General features: G+C 40.9%; 1 protein-coding gene across 4 annotated transcripts; it reads right to left on the reverse strand.

The window, feature by feature from the left end:
• Window positions 1–123: 123 nt before the first annotated feature.
• On the reverse strand, window positions 124–4,527 carry LOC306710312 (syntaxin-2-like). 4 transcript variants are annotated; one of them, XM_079178770.1, is made up of 9 exons: window positions 4,402–4,527; window positions 3,957–4,027; window positions 3,752–3,851; window positions 3,244–3,318; window positions 2,789–2,862; window positions 2,488–2,596; window positions 1,881–1,954; window positions 1,590–1,709; window positions 124–1,490 (listed from the first exon to the last, which is right to left on the reverse strand). In XM_079178770.1, exons 2-9 carry the CDS (start codon window positions 4,008–4,010, stop codon window positions 1,260–1,262), a joined length of 837 nt encoding a protein of 278 aa, XP_079034896.1. In that variant the 5' UTR covers window positions 4,011–4,027; window positions 4,402–4,527; the 3' UTR covers window positions 124–1,259. The 4 variants fall into 4 exon arrangements, with proteins under 4 accessions (XP_079034896.1, XP_079034897.1, XP_079034898.1 ...); XM_079178771.1 differs by having other exon boundaries at window positions 4,314–4,483; XM_079178772.1 differs by having other exon boundaries at window positions 3,957–4,024; window positions 4,314–4,482.
• Between the last annotated feature and the right edge of the window lie 16,260 nt (window positions 4,528–20,787).

The raw sequence follows: 20,787 nt of genomic DNA on the forward strand, positions 1-20,787 counted from the left end.
CCTTATTTGATCACGGTCTCCCCTTTCTTTCTTTCTTCAAATTACATTGTCATCCTTATCTATTATTTCTTTTTCTGTTTCCCATTTGGAAATCAGTGGTTTCAGCAAGGAGCAGAGGCGCTGTGAAATCTTATCCAGGAGGTAGAGAGGAGGAGGAGGAGGAGGGGAAAGGGAGAGAGACACATTGAGACAAGTCATTGGGTTCATCCTGGCAGCATTCCCATGATGCAGCTTGTCTGAGAGTTTTTGCCTATCCCCCCCCCCCCCCCCTACAGTCAGATCACACTGAGACCCACGCAGGCGAATGATAATTGTAAGCAATTATCCATCATACATAAACTGCAGGTGACAAATTACAATATATAAAAACAACTAAACGAGTGGAGAATCATGAGGAATACATGTCCTTCAATAACCTCTTTCCTGAGGATAATGCCTCCATCTGCAGGACACAAAGGATCGGTGAATGGGGAATGAAAATTATGTAAATTAAATGCTCAAACCCCAATTGACATTTTGGCCCGATGTTACAGAGCACTCTCCACTAGCATTATCAAAACACTGAGTGAGGAAATTTCTATAAAAAGATTAGAACTGGAGAGTTGATACATACACATATATATGCCATTGAGAACTGAAGCAGCTCTTTCGGCTTGAAGTGGCCAAACTTGGACAATTAATGTTGAGTTTCTTACATTTGTTACCCATCCACATTATGATGGATTCTCGTATGTGTAGTCGCAGCATTACGTTTCCCTCTTTCACATGTTACAATAAAGCACCAGTGACACATTACGTACTGTAGCATACACCACATAGGTTTATTTCAGGATTGGCATAGTCTCACAGCAAGAGATTAGACATTTATTTCAGAATATTAAAACAACACGACATTGGTAAAACACAGTATCAGGCAAAAACACAGGAGTTCAGCAGGACTGCAGAGAGAAGTTAAGAGATCCTGGTTCAGAGTTCTATCTGATGTTGTCGTGCCACCTGCTGGCCACTCAGGGGAACACTGGCTAACTGTGAGTGAGTGTGTGTTTTGCTGCATTTGTCCCTTTGACAGTCCTCAGGTAGCATCAGAAACTGGCTCAGCATCTTCTCACCTTCATTTGACGCATCATTATCATAGCAGTTCAAATTTAAACGACCTCATTATCCTTCGAGTTGGCAGACAGGCACTGTACCGAAAAATGGGATGAAAAGCGTGTTCCATCGAGCGCAGGCGTTGATGTAGATCTGGATGTTTGGTGCAGTCAATGTTCAGACGGGTTCGGGAGCTCAGTCGTGGTTTGAATCGGAGACTTTTGATCAGCAGCAGTTTTAACAGAGGTTTTCCTCTTGAAAGACTTGAAGAATCTCGGGAGAGATGCTAACTTGAACGTGTTTTTCTTGTATGCGACTGCGTCGTAGGTTTGGGCTTTGGACGCGTCTACATACTCTGCTGCACTCGTCACATTCTTTTCTATATTGTTGATCAAGTCTCCCTGATGGAAGAAAAGCACAATCAACACCAGTCAGGTTGTGACATCGGTACATTCCTTTATATTAGTCATGAATGTTTCAACACAAGGCAGCCATCTTACCTGAATCTCCAACAGCATGGCGGTGTCGGTAAATAGCTCGTGCAGCTCTTTGATGCTGGACTCGAGGCAGATGATGTCCTGATGACGAGACTCGATCTCACTCAAAGCGTCAGAGCTGATCTGTATCAGGACAAGTACACCAGTTGTTTATGTAATCATCATCCGAGTAGCTTCACATTACATTCTAACTGCATATCCAAGTGATCCACAGCTAAAATAAAGCTACGGTAGATATTAGTAACTATTGCGTTGCCATTTTTACCAGCCAGAATCAAAGGAAGTTCCACTAACATCAGATATGAAGATGGTGAGATTGTCTCGGTGCAGCATCTCCTCCAACTCTTCATCTGTTGTCACTTTATTCACTGAAAAATCGACAAAGCTGATGAGTTCAGGTTAGTTTAACATGCTGTTGTATCATGATAATAATAATTCTAAAACAAAAGTGCATGCGTAAATCTTAAATGAATCATAATCACTCTACACTTTTTTGTGAGCTAACAAGAAGTGTTTGCTCCTGTGTTCACCACAGGATGGCGCTATTACACCTCTACTGCGAGACCAGTTTCTCCTAATTAAATCAAATAGGTCTACTGTGGATGTAAACCGCAACCTGTGTGTAAACTGAAGGGAAAAATGTAGTTTGAAAGATAATTCAAATTGAATGCTGAGCTTCTTACTCATAGTAACGACCTAATTTGGAAGAAGAAATAATATTACCGTCCCTGCGTCATAACATCTGAGGAGCTATTACTATAGAAACACCCACAACAACTGTACTGGCGTGATCCTGGTGTATGAAACGAAGACCATTTACACACTGAGCAGAGCGGGGGGGGGGGGGGGGGACGACGACAAGGGCTCATGTTCTGGTGTCATTTGTTTCTTGGCAGCTCACCAATCTCCAGCTGTCTCTGGATCTGTGCTTTGCATTTCTCTCTGAAGGAGATCTGCGCCTTATGGTAGCCCCTCATGACTTCAGCAAAGCACCGAGTCAGGTGGGAGTGCTGGTGAAAGAAAGTCCAGAGAACAATTTAAAAAAAAATAAAAATCGGATTATTGATTCATGGAAATGAAAACAGACCATTATCACGGGGGATTTTCTGACAGGTGCCTAAAGATTGAGGCTTCTTTGTAATGAATGAGTGGGCCGTCTTTATGCACCTGGCTTGTTTAGGGAGATAAAAGTGCTGCCAGACCTGGTTCTTCTGAATACGCTGAATTGCTGAGGCTCTTTCACCGTTCTCCTCCACCGGAAAGTTCTCCTGCATTGCTGAAAGTACACAGATCAAACACGCAAACATGCGCGGCGCCAATTTAAAAGTGACATTCAAACTCTACCACACTGTTCCATCACTCCGCGCAAGCAGTCGTAGAAGAAATGTTAAATTACAGATTAGAGTGGAGTACAGCAGCCTTCCTTTTCTAACCATTTGCAAGTCAAATGTTGTGAACATTGCAGTTCCAGAATTTGAGGAAGCGTGATACGTGCTACGCAGCTCTTCCTCATTGTATCGCACACCAACGACAGCCTACACAACTACGCATCCATAATAACTTTGCTCTATAGTTGTGTTACTACAGCATGAGACAAACCAATATCTACTGTACAAAAGCACATTTTGCAAAGACAAAAAAACCCAGCACCCCTTACATATTAACTTGGCTCGGATCAAGTTGGCGTTCTTCTTGGTCTCATCGTTGAGCAGCTCCAGGTTGTCTTGTTTTCCTAAGAACAGAATATGTTCACTTCATTAAAAAGGCATCATTTCAGCATTTTAAGGTGGTTCATTTTAATGCAGTTAACTTGCAGACGTACATTGTCAAAGAGCATTGTCATTCAAGAATGGTTGGGTTTTGTATGCATTATTAATTATTAACATGCAGTGTAGTGACTAGAGCACCTGCAGCCACATGTTGGATATGTTTTTACTTTCATTCATTCGGTCTGGCCTGTTGTTAATGTAACATTATTATCATGGTGTAGCTATATATATCCATGTCTTGACCAAAACATATGATACATTTATCCTTTTCTACACCATTTTGTGTGTGTGAGTGTGTGTGTGTGTTGCTCTGTTTGTCTGTTCAGTGGTGTGTGCCCTGGAGGAAGGGTAGATCTCTGAGAGCGCATCAGCGCCATGACGGTGCTCTCTACTTACTCTTGTCTTGGCTTGCAGTGGAAACAATAGCGCCGTGTCGTCCCTCCACCTCTTCTGCTTGGCAGGAGATTTTTTCAATAAGGCTCGTCACCTCCCGCACCTACAAATATACACCCACACACACACACACACACACACACACACACACATACATAAGGCTACTGGAGACGAGACAGCTAACAGACAAAACATGTGTGAAGTTTACCGTTTTGAAAATGTCCTCCATGTTGATTGTGCTCTCTGCTGTAGCATCTGCCATGTATCATCCTGCTGCTGCTGTTCAAAGAGAGGGAATTCATTAAGCTCGTACTTTTAAAATGAACAAAGAAACCGCCACCTGTTGCTCCAGCTGACGTTGGATAGATAGCAGTTTGGACGCTGCAGGCACCTTCTACATTTATATGGAGTAATTAAATAAGAATCCGCTTTAACGCTGCTTTCATAAACAACACAGGTTGGATGTATTGGCCATTTTTTCCGCACAGGCGAAGTCTTTAAACTCCCCAAAAACTGTTGTTATACTTTGCTGTAACTACTCAAAGCTGCCTCGCATTAGGCCTACCTGAGCGACAAAGAACAGCAAGACTTTCTCGACATTTGTTCTACTTTCGGTAACGATATTCATGATAAGGCGGAGGCTCGACCTCTACCTGCAGTGTGTCCTCCCGAGCTGCTGAGCGCACCTGTGAAATAATGAAAGAGCGCGAGCACGCAGGCGCGTTACCGTCAAAGCTAGCAAACAAAGAACCTGTCCACCATCGTGCGCACGAAGACAGTACAACAACTGAGACCTCTCTTCGTTGGATTAGATATTAAGCGGGGGAGGCGTTGCTGTGTTTGAAAGACATTGCACATGTACATGTGGGTCGAGGGTGTAGTGTAGCTCACCTGAGGGCGACGGTACGCTTACCTCAGTGGCGGACTCAGGCTGCCTGAGGGCCAGGGGCGAAAAATAGGAAGAGCATCAGCTGCATGTGGTGGGGCACTGGCATGCATGGAGTTTTTTAGCTTGTACAGTCCACTGCATCATACTTTCCCCATTTAAGGGCTCCCATTAGTGCACTGCATTACATTTTCACCACTGGAACGGTACTCTAGAAGGCACTTTATCATGTTTTATCCACCATAGTGGCATCAAATATGGTACTTGCTCTGCTCCTGGTTTCCGTCAAATTGTAATGCAACAACATTACGTACCCCATATGTTTTCAGGGTACTACTATTACGCATGCTGGCATACGATCATGGCGAGGAAGAATGCAACGGTGTTCATATGAGCTTTTTCTTCATACGAAAAGACAAAATGCAGTGTCCGTGGGTTCATTTATCAATATAACACCAGCTTTGGGATGAGCATTACTGGGTGACTTTAAAAACATCTGCCTGACAGATGTAATGTGTCCTCCAGCCTTTAACTCTGGGCCGAATGTCTGGAAATCTCAAAGGGTTGTGTGCTATTTTTTGACAACTTTATTCAACACATTGTATTACGTTCATGTCCTCAGTGTCTTAGTCTACTAACAACAATGGCCTCTCCCTTAAGTAGGCTATGACAGCATGCAGCGGTGCCAAGCCAAGCTGCAGGATCTCTGCCAGCCCTATAGGCCTATTTCTACTGTTTACATAATGGTAAGCCTCCAAGTCAACGGTCCTTACCAACCTGCTGTTGCACAGTTTGCACAGGTGCAGCTTAATTGCACCATGGATGTCTGCGTCTTCTGACAAATGATGTGGGCTATATGTAATGTATGGGAGGTAGTGCTTGTTATAGCTGAATGATGAAGTGAAGGGGAAGCATTATGGAGAGGCTGACACACACTACAGTCTCATATGGATCCCGACTTCAGTTAAGAGATTGGTTGCTTTTTCCAGGTCCAATTCAAAATCTTTACAGTTCACTAAAAGCTCACCTGCATTTAGAACGAAATCCATCACGACTGTAAAAATGAAAGCAAGCAGCTTTATTGACTATATGATTACTTACTAATACTAACACCAACACTTCTGCATCACTACATCGGGCAGACCCTTTATGGCAGCAAGGTGGACACAGCTGTGGCCAATGAAATTAATTTGATTCTGGTGTGCGAATTAGCAAGCATTGGTAATAATAATTGACTTTTGTAAATGCTTTATCTATCAATCAATGGCTATCCAAATCAAATAGCATAGCCTTTAATAAAGGTTAATACATTATAATGTTACATTATATATAAATAACAAGACAAAATACAAGATATTTAAATCTGATGATCACAATTTAGTTTTGAAATGCTCAGCTATGAATGGGTCTATTTCTATGATCAAATGGTTTAAAATTGGCACTGTGAACCGCCTGAGTCGTCCTCTGTCTCCTCGCTGAGGTGAAAATGCGCTCGGAGACGTAAAAGGATCACAGCATCTGCCACGTCAGATGAAGATTCTGCAGAGAAATGAATAACCGTTCCTTCAGAGAACCACAGTCTGGCCTCTTCACATGAGTGACACGCACAGCGAGGAGCTTTCGACTCCAAACCAGAGTGCTAGTTTTCATAAATAATGCACTGAGTGCTTGGGGGTACTAAAGAGCTTCTTGGTTTCTTGGTGTGCGGTACAATACTATCTCCCATCATTTTACCAGGGGCCATGAACAAAGTGGGCCTTGGCTAGACACATTTTACAGACAAACATGATGGGAGTTTTGTGAAGTTTATTTTTTTAAACAAAAGCCACAATCGTGTTTTTAACTCAGTGAATGCTATACTGTGCACATATTGAAAGATGTGTCTCCTGAAGGCCGATGTTACAGTTATCAAGGTGTGGCAGTGTGTTTGCTCACAAACTGACATTAGATAATCTCGCTTTAAAACACCTGTCCAAAGCCAGTCCTTTAGTTTGTTCTCATCGTGTTTGTAAAAAACTGAAGATTGATCCAAAACCATTTACAGAAAGTGACGTGAATTCAATAAATAACTAAACATGCCTGGAAACTAATGTGTTGTTGTTATATCATTATATTAGTTTGATGGAATCATGTTTTTTGCCATTTGAAAGCATTTGAATTGGACTCTATAGAACCCAATTTTGTATTTCAACACAAATCAGGCCGTAGGTAAATGCATCTGCTAGAAAAGATATGGAAATTCTGAATTTATATTTTCATATACCAGGGGAGGTCAGAGCGCAGCAGAATTCTGTCTTTTGGACACTTTAGAAGGGACTTGAACTAAACACAGGAAGTCATCAAACAACCGTGCACTTAGGGGCACCGCTGTGCTTCCTTTTGGACTACAGTTTTATAAATGTATTATTTATTCAGGACAGACCCGGAAACATGTATTCTTGGACACAGTATAACCACCCTGCATCGCTTAGATCGCTTAGATCGCTTAATCTAATTTCATTGTTTGTTGCATGTCTTCCTTCTCACCACTAGATGTAGCTTTAAGATTATAGTCTGGAGACAGAGAGCAATTTTCTCTTTTCTCTCTGGATTTAAAGTAATAATGTGATAATCGATACCTCAATCAGCACCTCATCATAATTCAATTTAGTTAGAGTTAGGTTTTCTAAGATAGCCACATTTAATGATGAATAACTAACATTTACTTGGCAACAGACATATGTTGTGCAATTTCAACAGGCAGAGAAAGTATATTTTACAGCACCCACTGGCTGAAAATCGGGGTGGTTTACTCCATGAGTCAGCAATGGAAATCATATAGATTCTTTTGTGATGCGGATGCTGTATAACAACACATATTACAAGGTTATTTTACTCTTTATAAAAACAGTTTTAAGAGGAACATTTGTTAAATAAGAAAGGTTCAAAAGTGAGTTTTACATGGTTGGCCACTATACATACCATACAGTCCCTGGACAGGCTACACCTGCACTGCTCCACATAGCTAATTCTGCTGTTTTTGGCTAGAGTCCTCCAGGCAACAATGAGCTGGTAATTACTAATTAACAGTCTGTCCAGTCCAAAAAACAGATGTACCAGCCAGGCCTCACTGCCAGCATTCTTGTTCCAGCCTCTACATCCAAGACAATATGCCTCTGCTGGATAACAGGGACGGAGCTTAAGATGTTGTAACATGCCATTGTAATGCAAGGCTTGGAGGGACTCCCTTTGCAGAGACACTCTCTATAGTGTCACTCTGAATTAGCTCAGTCGGCAGAGTGGTTGTCTACCATCTGGGAAAGGAGAGACTGAGAAAAGGCAGATGAAGTTCTCAACAAGATGGATGAAGCTAAAATAAAAAGCGTATTTACTCCCAGGAAAAATAATTAACTAATCCAAGGCCTTTGCTTCTCCTCCAATTTGATGAAATAAGTGATTTAGGTTTTTAACAAAAAAGAGGTCACAATATAACACCATGATTTTGCATAATGTCAAATAATTGATATTATAAATGGTAATTTGCATGCACAAAAAAATGTCTGACTTGTCAAGTACTTTGTAGAGTATAGTGATGAAGGGCACAAGCACAATAAATAAAAACTTTATTTCAACCCCCCTTTAGCATTTGTAAACAGTGCAACATATTATAACACACTATTAGTTATATATAAGCACATTTTTAGTGCTTATCAATGCATTTCTCAATCACTAAAACTCCTTTAATAGCCTACTAATAAGCCTTTATAACTGATTAATTTTACAAACAATTAATACATGCTTTTTAAGATTTGTTTATGCGTAATTATATATCAAATATAATCCCAACTGTCTTATAAAGTGCTATCAAACACATTAAAGGGATATGTTGGGTGTTTTGAAGTGGGACTGTACGAAGTACTTATGCATAGTTAATGTATTACCTGCAGTAAACGGTGGTCAGCACGCCCCCAGTTGGTAGAAACAGACTGAAGTACCAGCACAGACGCTATGCGATGCACTGCTGTAGGGTATAGCAGCAAAACATACTTTAGCCATCTGGAAGAAAGGCCCACCTAAAAATACATCAATATCTGTTTAAATTTAGGCCTACGCTAGGTAATTTATTGTCTGACAGGGTAAGTGAAACTTATCTATACGCTTCTAAATCACACAGACTCCGCCCTCTACTGGACTTTATGGGTAATACTTTCCTCCAATCACAAGCATGCATGTTTGTGATTTCAGTGAGGAATGCATTCCCCGCTGAAATCAGCAGCCAATCATTATGCCTATACCTGAAAACGTTCATAACCCACAGTGTATACGGCAGCACACACCACTTTCCGCCATCCTTCATTGAACCTGATTTGCCCACTGACTGCTCAGCGCAGAGCGGGGTCCAGCAGACACCAGCCTGCCCGGCCTGCCAAGCTCTGCCCATAATTCGACACCGTCAAGGTCCGCGCCACAAGCTGCCAATGCTCCACTGCAAACCCTCCCACGAGAATATCTCATTGGTGTGAGGGTCTTCTTTTATCTCCACGACCTCTGTGCCATGGCCAAGTCCAGAGAATAGACCATGTTCCTCATGGCCCAATTGAATTTTACACCTAAGCAAGTTGGGGTTTGCGATCAACTGGAGGAAGAGAAGCCCCATGCCACACCAACAGGTGGTCCGGGGTTATGCTCGACGCATACAGGATGCAGGAAACTCTGGCAGAACGCAGACAGCCGGTGCAACGGTGACGCCGAATGGGTCAAACAAACAAAGCACTTTCTACTAGGAGACCGGTGTTGTTGTGAGGTTCAGTTTGTGATGTTTTTATGTACTTATTTTACATAGTTATTTTATGTCCATTAAATTGTTTCCATGGTGGCGACACATAATTTCACACATTGAATTGACACTTGACATTAAAAATGGTACATTATAGTTTGTTACAATGTATTAACCATGTAATCAGTGTTTATATGCGTTTCTGTGAGAGAGAGAGTTTAAAATGCAATGTCATCAATAAATAATAGTAATAAAAACATCCAGCAGTAGCTCCAGAGGAAATTTAACCCGTGAACCTGACAACTTTGATGCCATGATCTACTGGTGGAGCAGTACAGGCCCACACTCTTTCTTGTTAACAGTTTTCAATGTAAATCAATAATGCATGCCCGCTGGCAGCCTCAGCAGTGCTTAGCAGTGATTTCGCGGACTGGTACACCCAGGAGTAGGCAGGCAGCTGGGGAGCAGTTTTGCTCCATCGCTGATGACGAGTCCCTGGTGAAGCAGCTGGAGGGTGAGAGTCCAGCTGTGACATGATTCAGGCCACCTCTCTGTGTAATCTTTCCAAAGCATAGATGACTAGCAATAAAATACATGCATATGGTATGGTTATCGCCTGACATTAAAATATTGTAAGTGCAAAACTGTAGTATTTATGGGATAATAAAAGTGGAAGTCCTATAGATCTCCACAGCGCTATACCAGGTCTGGCTCCTCACATTATCATTCTGTAATATGGGGATCGAATAGCACAACCTACACCAAGACTTTACTGTAATTAGGTCCATAAAATAAATATCATAAATCAGAGGTGTCCAGAGTAATCCAGAGGTGCTTGTGATAAGGTGGCGTAATATACACTGTGTTTATGTTTTATCCACCAAATCTGCCTCAGTTATTGACTTTCTATATTTCCCCAAAACACCTCCAGCATTTTACAGCAAACTTGCCCAGACCAAGGAGCGACAGTTTCCAGTCGAGATAAAGCATGTCATGCTCCTCAACATGACCTTTTACAGCTGCAATGCATTATGGATGCAGAATTGGATATATCTGTTGCCTTTGTGATGGATTTCTCTCAGTGTGATCCTTAAATGTCAGAGAAGAAACAAGAATGCAAGGAACAAGGCTTTTACTGTTGCTTCTTCTCAACAGAAAAAAAAGACACAAGACAAAGTGCAGGGAAATAAGGACATTTTTTTTGTCAATTTTGCCAAAGAATGAATTAATAAATGTAGCATTCTTAACCCAAAATATAACTTATAAAAGGTACAGTTAATTAACATGCTATTCCCTCCTGTTTCATTATCTCCGTCAAGACACAATCCTTGAACGAGAACGTGTGTATGCATGTGTGTGTGAGTGTGTGTGCATCTCTCTGTCTGTCTGTCTGTCCACAGCTAATCTTGCCTCCTGCTGGACCCGCCACCCTCATCATTTTTGTTCTTATTTATGACTGTGTGGTCAAGGACCTCTCGTGTTTGTGGTGAATCACATTTTTTGGGCATCCGCACAAAGCTAATGCAGATTACTGCATAGATCAAAATGAGAATGTATTTGTTGCATGAGATTTGGAAGTAAAAAAACAGAAGTCCAACTGTAATAGAAGTCTATTAGAAATGAATGGCTACCTTGTGATAGATTTGTTGCTATGTTGTGTTTTCATCTCAGAACCTTTACCCTTTCATCGTGTATTTTCAGTTCTTGAAGTTTATTGTAACACTTTGGTTGCCTAAAAATGTCGTATTTGGCGTTCTATTATACTAAGCTCCACCCTCTTGTCTCACTTCTGGTTCCAAAAAAACAAGATGACGACAGAACTCAAAGCTGTCGTCCACAAATCAACAGTCTCCCAGCAGTATCCGCTTAACTGAACCAATAGAGGACCTTTTTGCTTTCACATGCTCAGTTACCATCGTTGGGCACGCTACTTTACAAGTGTATTCAATAACTCACATTATTAGATCACTATTTACGCAACAGCAAAATTATATTAAGAGTTATTTTACTTAATTACACTGTACAGCTCTGTCAAAGGTGCATTTAAAAAACCCACACATCATATCATCAATATTTAGCCCATTTAGAAATATTAAACACTGCAGGTTTAACAAGCAGCTTGCCTCAACTTTGACGGGAAGATACTGACCACCAATGGCTCAACGTTAGCCATGGTGACTGCACACAGCTCTCCGGAATCCTCAGAGTGAAGCTGCGAGGTTCACACACCCTCCAACTCTGAACAAAAATCAGACAATTCTTAGGCTTACCGGTGGCTAATATTAGCATGCGATCCAAGAAGACAAAGCAACTTAATTACTAGAGTATTGCTGTTCAACACTGTCAGTTATTTAACTGTCAATACCTTCATACCTTGCAGTCCAGTCATCAAACTGAAAATTGCCTGAAAGCGAGCTAAAGTATTATAAACTCCATTTATCACTTTATGCCATGTTGGACAATCATAACATCGCTACATTTTACCACACCTCCAAAACAAAAACCTCTTTGATTGGTGTTAATGCTTAACAGATCTACCCTTGGGAGTCCTTCAGTGCAGCACAACACTGTTCATTAACTTCTGTCACTCTTGTAATTGTGTGTTTTGTGGATTAAATTGTGAGCACGGCTGGGCACATAATCACTGACACGTGGGAAATTGAGGTTGTATAGACACACAAGCAAGACACACACATGAGGGCGTGAAGTTTTGGATCCAAAAAAAGTTTAAATAACAGTAACTCAAGTTTAATATCGCTTTCCTTTAGGCCAGTTCCATCACCTCATTCAGACAGCCATTGCCTCCAACAACTATGAGGCTATTCTCTCTCTACCTTTCCCAGTTCTCTTTTTAACGATTCCTCTCACCTTAACTGAAGACCTCTTGGAGATGAAAATAAATCATTGCTGCTCTTTCAACCAAGATACCTTTTAGGATCAGTTGTATTCAGAGACAGCAAAGTCTTCTCAGCTTAAAAAAAGGAAATCAGAATACAACCCTACTTCTACTTATTCCAAATGTTGCTGACGTTAGATAACCTCCTGCACCGACGAGCAACCCAAGAAATATGCAGAGCAAAGGCTAAGGTCTAGTCATTACTCATTTCTTGTTAAGGGAGACATACCGTCTAGATTACAAAAGCAAGGCCACCTCACAAGGTCTCAGTATTCACTCTATCAGAACGTGACGTGAATGTCAAATGAGTCCAGCTACAAGTTAAATGATCAAATCTACCCGGTGATGCTGTGTACGGATAAATAGATGAGTAGAAAGTTACGTCGGCCTGAGTCTGCCAGCCATGCTGGAGGGCAGATGTTAAGAGCCCCGATGTCAGACAAAGATGGAGGCTGTTATTGGCTCTCTGCTTTTCATTTAATTTGCTCGCTCCATCTATTTCACTGGTTGCAATGGCGTTTTCTGAATTTTATGTAATTTTCATAGAATCACGTAATCCAATACCTTATCAACATGAATATAAAATCCAAATCATATTTCAGCCCGATACTTTAATACTAATTTGATATGTCTGATACCATTTATTGAGACATACAGCACTGCTGCTACTATTGTCACCAATGTAAAAATCATTTTGAAGTGTTTTTGGCTTCTATTGTAGCAGCAGCCCATGTTGGTATACAGAAATGCATGTTAGCTGCCATTGGCTTTGTGACTGAAGCGTTTTCTCTCAGGCAATCTGGCTCCCCCAGTTTCATTACCTTTCATAACAAGCTGCCACACCGTTTATGTAAACGGCTCATGATTTAATCTTGATAAAAAAGATGCAGATATTTTTGTGCTTTCATTTTAGTTTCAGAGGGACGATGAAGGGACACTCCGGAATAGCTTCCCTCCCATCTTAGCTCACCGTGAATAGATCACGTAATTTATCACATTGGATTGTATAAGGCTTTGAATGATGAATAGCAGCAGAAGAGAACCTGAAGCAGGATAATTATGAAGTAAATGAGGAGTGATGAAATATATATATACTGTAATAATTGACAACCGCAAACAGGGGCCGCTGCATGTCTACCAAATGGAGCCTCGTATTATGCTTAGTCATAAAGCATGGCTGATCCTATTGTCTTTGGGTTGCTCTAGGTGAAACCAGCAGCTTTGAGCACCGTTTTTTCCTTTTCTGCTGAGGGAGGCAAATGATTACAGTAAGCCACGAGCTGTCGCTCAAGGCTCCTCTGTTATTCAAGACTGACTGACATTGACAAGGTAGGTTCACAGCAGCTGAACCTCATCGACTCCTAGAAGCATCACTGATCCCAGCCGTGTCAGCACTGGGAAGGGAGTATAAAAGACTGGAAATGGAGGCCTACACAGGGTCACGTTTTCTCAACGTTGTCATTCAATGAGCACAAGGACTGAAATGAGGGGGAAAAAGGGGGAAAGAGGATTTGAACTCTAGATGGCAGTCTTGCATAAAAACTCTCCACCAATGTCAAAACATTTTTCAAGTGTAGCAAAGCTGAGGCTTAACCAACGCTAATTACTGCAATTGCAAGTGTTTACTTTCGTTATGTGATGCTGATTGAAACTGAGGTGGCCTCCCTCTGAAACCCCATCAGGCTTTAATTGTCTTCAGGCTCTGAGTCAGTCCCTGAGCTTTCTATGGAATGTTAAACAAGCGGGATCAGTTCAGTCTCAGTGCAGTCTGGTGAGGTGCCTGTGTCACATGTGGTAACCTTGGCACAAAAGTACAGCCAAAGTCACACTTTAATGACCTGGGAGGGATGAGAAGCTGATTTCGGCTTCCATCAATCTCTCAGCTTTCACCCCTTGGCGAGGATTATGCTGTACTATTGCTTCGTGATTCTAATCCATATCTAGCTCCCCTTCCTTTTCGGCTGGGGAGTTTTTAAAATTAAATAATGTCCAGTCACTGTATAACTCCTGATCACAGGTTTTTCTGTAGTCTGTATTTGTCGGCTGTGAGCACTCCAACATAAAAAAAGGAAACAATATTGATATTAATTATTAATAGATTATTTGAGAAAAAAAATCTGATCCAAAAAGTAATTTTTTTGTAACATTTTCACGTAACATAAAAAACACATTAATACTAAATGTGTTGTTTTAAACAATTGTGACCTTGATATGTACTTAGCAGAGATGAACAAGACTCATTGCACACAGCGACGCTCTGAGCTAAATGCTAACCTCAGCATGCTAACATGCCCATAATGACCAAAGCTAATCTGCTAATGTCAAGTTGGTATAATAGTTACCATGTTCACCATCTCATTTTAGCATGTTAGCACGCTACATATCCCACCACACTAGCAGTAAAGACAAATTCGGGGGATTACCAACGTTACTTTGATTCATTTTGAGGGGATGTGACTGTCTGCGCCAAATATCATGGCGATCCATCCAGTTATTGAAACATTCAAAGCTGTCAAGCTCATGGTGTTGCTTGAGGAAAAGTCAGGGCATCACCAATGTCTTTAGGATCCAGAGTCTGGGAATGATAGATGTTTGTACAACATGTTTGCCGATCCATGGTGGAGATGTTGCAAAATGTCAGTCTGGACGAACTACAGATATGGCAACGTTGTTTCAAAATGACCTGAAATAAAGAAAAACATAATAATACATTCCTGTTCCACAATTGCTTATTACTTGTTGGCTGATATACTCCAATATGGATATATAAATCTGCAACAAGCTAATATTAGATGATATATCTGCCCTACAATCCTTCTTCTCAAAGGAAATAGGATCTCTTCTCAAGATCCCAAGTGACCCTGTTGATCACATGTATTCCTCTTTGGTATTGCCCCTTATTCCTGCACCATTATCACTTGCCTGTTAAACCATTTCTGCTCATCCTTTCACCTGTCTCCCATCTTTTATTCATTTTGCCTTTGGCAAAATGACAGAGGCCAAGGCAGAAAGAAATAAAAAAATGGACAAAGGGAATTAATTTAGTGATTTAGTGGAGGAAGGGATAGTAAGACAGAAGATGCGGCATTTCATTGAATCTCCTTAAAACAACACAGCTGAGGGCATGCAGAAGAATCTCGCTGGAATGTGTCATTGTATTCCCACCCACTTGTGGCACACCTCCAAGGTCTCCTACGTTTGTCATTCTTCACCACACATGTCCTCTTGATAAGTGGTATGAGCAGGAAAGAGGGTTTGTGAAGATAAATCAGACAATACTCATTTGTATTCCATTCATCCAAACATGCATTTCCTATAGAGAATTTAAGAAAAAAAAAAAGACTCTTACTTTTAGTATGTAGCGGAGCATACCGGAGCCGTTGCTTTGAAACTCCAGAGAAATGTCGGCAAGTTTGAGGAATAATTCAATTAAAAAAATATCCTTAATAGCCTTTGAGGCCATTGGAACAGGACAAAAGCAAACACAGTAAAATATTCGTCACTGTGGATCAATTCTATTTATGAGAGCTTAAACTTTAGTATTAAACTACTGTAAGAATCAATAACTGAGGACTAACTTGAACAGTCTATCTCACTTAACAGAAAGAGCCATACTACTGTCCATGCCTAATGGCCTGGAGCTGTTACCAGCCCAAGAGCAGAAGAAAATGTGTAGAAGATGATAATTAAGTAATGTACCTTACTCTAAATTAAAACACTGAGTAAACACAATCTGAATGGCGACTCCTTGGCTGCTGACCACATTCTAATCCATAACAATGCCATAATCCTATTAACCTCAGTATGCAGTCGAGAGAAGCTTAAACCTAGCTTTGCATCAACTCATGTTCTAGATGACCATGCTAATGTTTTTGTGTTTTTAAATATTTGTGTGTGTGTGCTTTGAGGCAATACATAATCACAAAAAAGGAAAAATCACACTTAAACATTAGCAGGCAATTTGTTCTGAATGAACATTTTTGGTACACATGCTCTTTTTCGTAGTATTTTATACACGCAGAAACCTTTCGCTTCTGAAAAGTGAAGCCAATGCGGAAGTGCTTTAAACTTTGTTTCTAATGGCCATCAGGGGCAAAAAGTCATCCAATTGTATGGAAGTCTATGAGAAAATGACCCAACTTCTCACTTGATTTATTACCTCAGTAAACATTGTAAACATGAGTTTAAGGTCTCAATTGCTAGTTTCAAGTGTTCTCCAACACAGCATGATGCTCATTTAGTAAATGATGGTCCCATTTAGTGTGAAATGGACCATAAAGCAGAGTATGCTTTAGGGTCTGGCTACCTTGTGATTGACAGGTCGCTACCAGAGCCGTATATGACGTCTCTACCACGCATCACTCCTCTGCAGTTCAAATATGGTCATCTACGCTCACTGGTTGCCAGGGCAAAATCTTGGTATTTTACGCTTCTGCAGATGACGTTAAATGTATACATTTTTTAATGTAGATTTTTTAAATAACAAAGGAAAGTCTGCTAAAGGTGGTTTATTCACGGTCGTTAGTAGTTGCAGTTGTTATGTTGACGTCTATGATCTTTCTTCTGACCTTCACCGGTTTTGTTGCATAAACCTAACCAATCATTTGACAACGTTAACCAATGTGCCATTGAACGTTTTTGCAAGGGTGATCTGAGGCTGATATGAAATGTGTTGATGAAACATATTTTTGATTCAGAAACATGGACATTCAGCCTATCATGTGGTTTGCAGAAACGCATGCCAACATTTTTTTTTCTGGTGACTGGGTTGTTTATATCATCATCTACTTTACCCAGAGGAGTCTGTGAGACTGAATGTGAAAAAAAAAACCTGCATATGCAGATTGTCCAGACTGTGACAGAGATTAAAAACAACTCTGTGTGAGCCACAAATTGGCGCACAAAGCATCGGAAAAGCAATTAACTGGCGAGGGAACATCACAGGTGAGTGAAAGCAGTGACACACGCCTAGATTTCAAACTTAAAAAGTAATTTTCTTTTTACCTTAGTACTGTGACCTTATTATATTTCATCAGATTTCATACCGATAGATCAACACCTTTGATGTGGGGGTCCTGGGACAGACGTTGTCGTATGCTTCACAGATTGTAAAGCCCTCTGAGGCAAATTTGTGATTTGAGATTTTGGGCTATAGAAATAAAGTTTAATTTATTTAATTGAATTGAACTGACACACAAACAAAAGATTTTGATTTGAGACCAAACACGTTAACGTACAGTACTGTGTATCTGCAGCAAGAGTATAGGTTGTGGGAGAGGAATTTAAAAAAAGGAGAAGCTGCAAGCTGCAAGAAAAACATGTTACGTAAATGTTTTTGTTTTCTAATCAAGAACATTGTCATCAATATCATTTATATTTCACCTCCACACACTTTTTGTGTGTAACTCACAGTTCACACAAGCGCAGCAAATTGTGGTTTAACATACAACAGAGAATGTTTATTCATAAAAAGTGATGTTTATTCTAGTGCTCCGAAGCAATTGCTGCTTTGCCTGTGTTCTCCTTGCATATTGGGGGCTTTAGGGAGCAGAAACACCGGATTTAAGTTTTAAAACTTTGTATTTGATGGAAAGGCTAAACATCAAACCTGAAATATTGCGAGGTGGGGTAAAGCAGAATTTAAGCCTGTGAGACTCTTCGCTCACTTCAGAGAAAGCGGCACTGTGGAGTGACAAGTCTTTGAACATGTTTACAATCTAATTTGCCTGTAGTCTCTCTTCCTGAGTCAGAGAAAGTGTCAGCAGAATTCAAATAAAGACGGTAAAGGGAGAGAAGGTTAACTCTGTCTACGAGGGCATGCGTGTGTGAATTCTCAGCAGGAAATTAGTCATGTGGCACAAGCGCACACAAATCAATGTAACTGAGTCAGTCTTTACCCCCTAGGTGCCAGAATACAGTATGACATAAATCTGTTAATAATTACTCAACTGTCAAGTATACATATTCATGTAGGATTTGATAAGCAGATTGAATAATGGATCAGATTTGATAAATCCCACTTGCACATGTGCAGTCAGAGATGACATACCAAGCCCAACATGATGATACATGATATTTCTGCCCTTGGAGTGCACTGTTCTTACAATACTGCTTTGTAACCTATACGGATTGTTGCAACAATTCAATTGTGGTTGCCCAGACGTTGTTCTGAATTTCCCTCGAGTAAATCGAAATGGGCACCAACGCTGTTGCCCGTAACCAACCGCCTCTGAACAGAGCGAGACAGAAGAGGGGTCGCACAAGGAGAGAAACAAGCAGAGGCTATTATTGCAGCACCGAGGGGGAGACGTCAGTCAGAGGCACAAAAACGTTTATTGAAGGATTATACAGTATGCCTGAGTACACACATGCACATGTACAGTCACAGCCGCCTGCACGCACACGCACACACACACACACACACACACGCACACACCGTATCACTCAAGAGGATAGATCCTGACAAGCATATCTTTAGCCTCTTAACTCTCCAGAAATCTGCTAATAGGTGGAAATGAAGACTTGATTGGAAAATAACTAACCCAAACGTGTTCAAATTGCACGACACTCTGGAGATATCAAAAGGGAGAATTAGAAATTTCCTGCAGCGATGGGGTCTTGAGTTTTATTCTACGTTCTTTAACCAGAGAGCTGCCAATACTGCGGCAGCGTCAGCCTCTCTGGCTTGCCAGTATCTCTCTGTAGAGTCAAGTGTGAGATGGGTGAGGAGTGTGAGAAGGGAGGATGGACGGGTCAAACAAACACAGGACGTACATTACACTCAGGAGACCTGTGGACACCCAGGAAGATTAGCGACGGTTGAGCCGGTAGCTAATGGGGATCCAGTTAATAAACTAAAACTAATACATCAATGTAGAGTTATTTTAAACTGCGTTACATACCTTATTTTATTCCAAATGTCAATCTTTTCCTGAACCTAACCAGTTCGCCCACAGTGCAGCATCATAGTTTGATGTGTAGGGCTAGCCAGCGCCCTGTAGAAAGAGTCGCTAAGGGGTCCTGACAGTACGTGATAAGTTGGGAATAAGAACATTTCTATTCAGCCCATTAGCTCGATGCTTAGCCCTCGGGAGATGTACTTTGTCGCTGTATGTTGTATTCTACTCCGACTCTGAGGGGAGTTTCCCTGTTGGCTGTAGTGTAGCAAAGATGGCGACCCACGTGTGCGCAGTTTGATTGACATCCAAAACACTCTCGGTGATGACAGCCTTCCTTGATTTCTTTTCTGATAAAAGCCAGATACAACAGAAAGTAAAACAGACAACTGCACACACACACGTGACATGCTTCATCTTCAATTTGGACACAAAATTGACACTCACACTTGTGTTCCACGTCTAAATATTTTCTCTCATTTAGGGGAGGCTTGAGGAGGCGTTTGTCTTGTCACGCCTTGAACTTTGTAACACTCTTTACGTGAGAGTCGGCTCTGACATTGCCTGCAGAAATAGAAGAAAAATTACAGTCATTAGGATCTTGCCCACTTCAGTAAGAAGTGCAAAGTGAAATCAATCATCTCATGTGGAACAGAGGATGGCTAGTGGTTGGAAACTGACCTGAACCCTTAAGCACGGCTTACATATCAGTCAAAGGGTAAGAGATGAGAAAACAATGAAAGGTGGGTTGGGACAAAGAAATAGAACAGATATACTGTATATAGAACAAATAAAAAGAGAGAAGATGATGTGACACATAATCAAGCAGTGATAGATGCACAATAAATATTGTGTTTGGAATGTGCCCACTCTTATACAGCTCTGATAATCAGCTGATCAACTGAGACCACCAGCGATCCTGGCTGACATTAGCGTCTTTAAGAAGCTGTAACAGGCTCAGATAAAAAGCTAAGGTTAAGATATTCGTATCAAATGAAACGAGACGGCATTGGTAACCAAACATGTCGGGAAGGGGGGCAAAGTAACGCCACGAATTTTGGCAAGTAAATAACTAGAATGGCCATATTGACAGGAGTCAGGAACCAAACCTGTGTAACAAATGGTATCAACCCCAAAAAATGTTGAAGAGCAGCTAAGCCTTATTTAGCAGCTTAATGGGTTGACTGATGCTGGTAATGATAATGAAGCATGTTATTAGGACTGGGAAATAAGGTTGAAATCAATTATCAAAATCTTCGATAACTAATTATGTTAGTTTTAATTACAATTAGCTCAACTGTTGAACAGAATTGTAAGAAATCTCATAAAATACACACAATATGATCATATCAACACAATATGATTCCAAAAGGGTAAAACAAAATCAATACCCAGCCCTACTACTATTGTGTGTTTGGATAAAACACAAGTTACTTTTCAGAGGTGTCGTTATTGCAAAGTCAAGTTGAAAAAGTTCCTAAATGTTCACAGAGGAGAGGAATAGGAAGAGATAGGCTTGAACAGAAAGACCTTGATTTCTTGATGAGATCGAAACCACACACACACACACACACAGGGTCGGTGCAGCCATTGTTAGCTGTGCAG

The sequence above is a fragment of the Pholis gunnellus genome (assembly GCF_910591455.1).
Source record: "Pholis gunnellus genome assembly, chromosome: 18".
In the NCBI taxonomy this organism is placed as follows: domain Eukaryota; kingdom Metazoa; phylum Chordata; class Actinopteri; order Perciformes; family Pholidae; genus Pholis; species Pholis gunnellus.

Excerpts from the sequence above, each read along its gene's own strand:
- LOC306710312 (XM_079178770.1), bottom strand. The coding sequence starts at position 4,010 with ATGGCAGATGCTACAGCAGAGAGCACAATCAACATGGAGGACATTTTC. Across the intron at positions 2,863-3,243 it reads GATCCGAGCCAAGTTAATAT|CAATGCAGGAGAACTTTCCG; the intron begins GTAAGGGGTGCT and ends GTGTACTTTCAG. Across the intron at positions 1,710-1,880 it reads TCACCATCTTCATATCTGAT|ATCAGCTCTGACGCTTTGAG; the intron begins GTTAGTGGAACT and ends GTCCTGATACAG.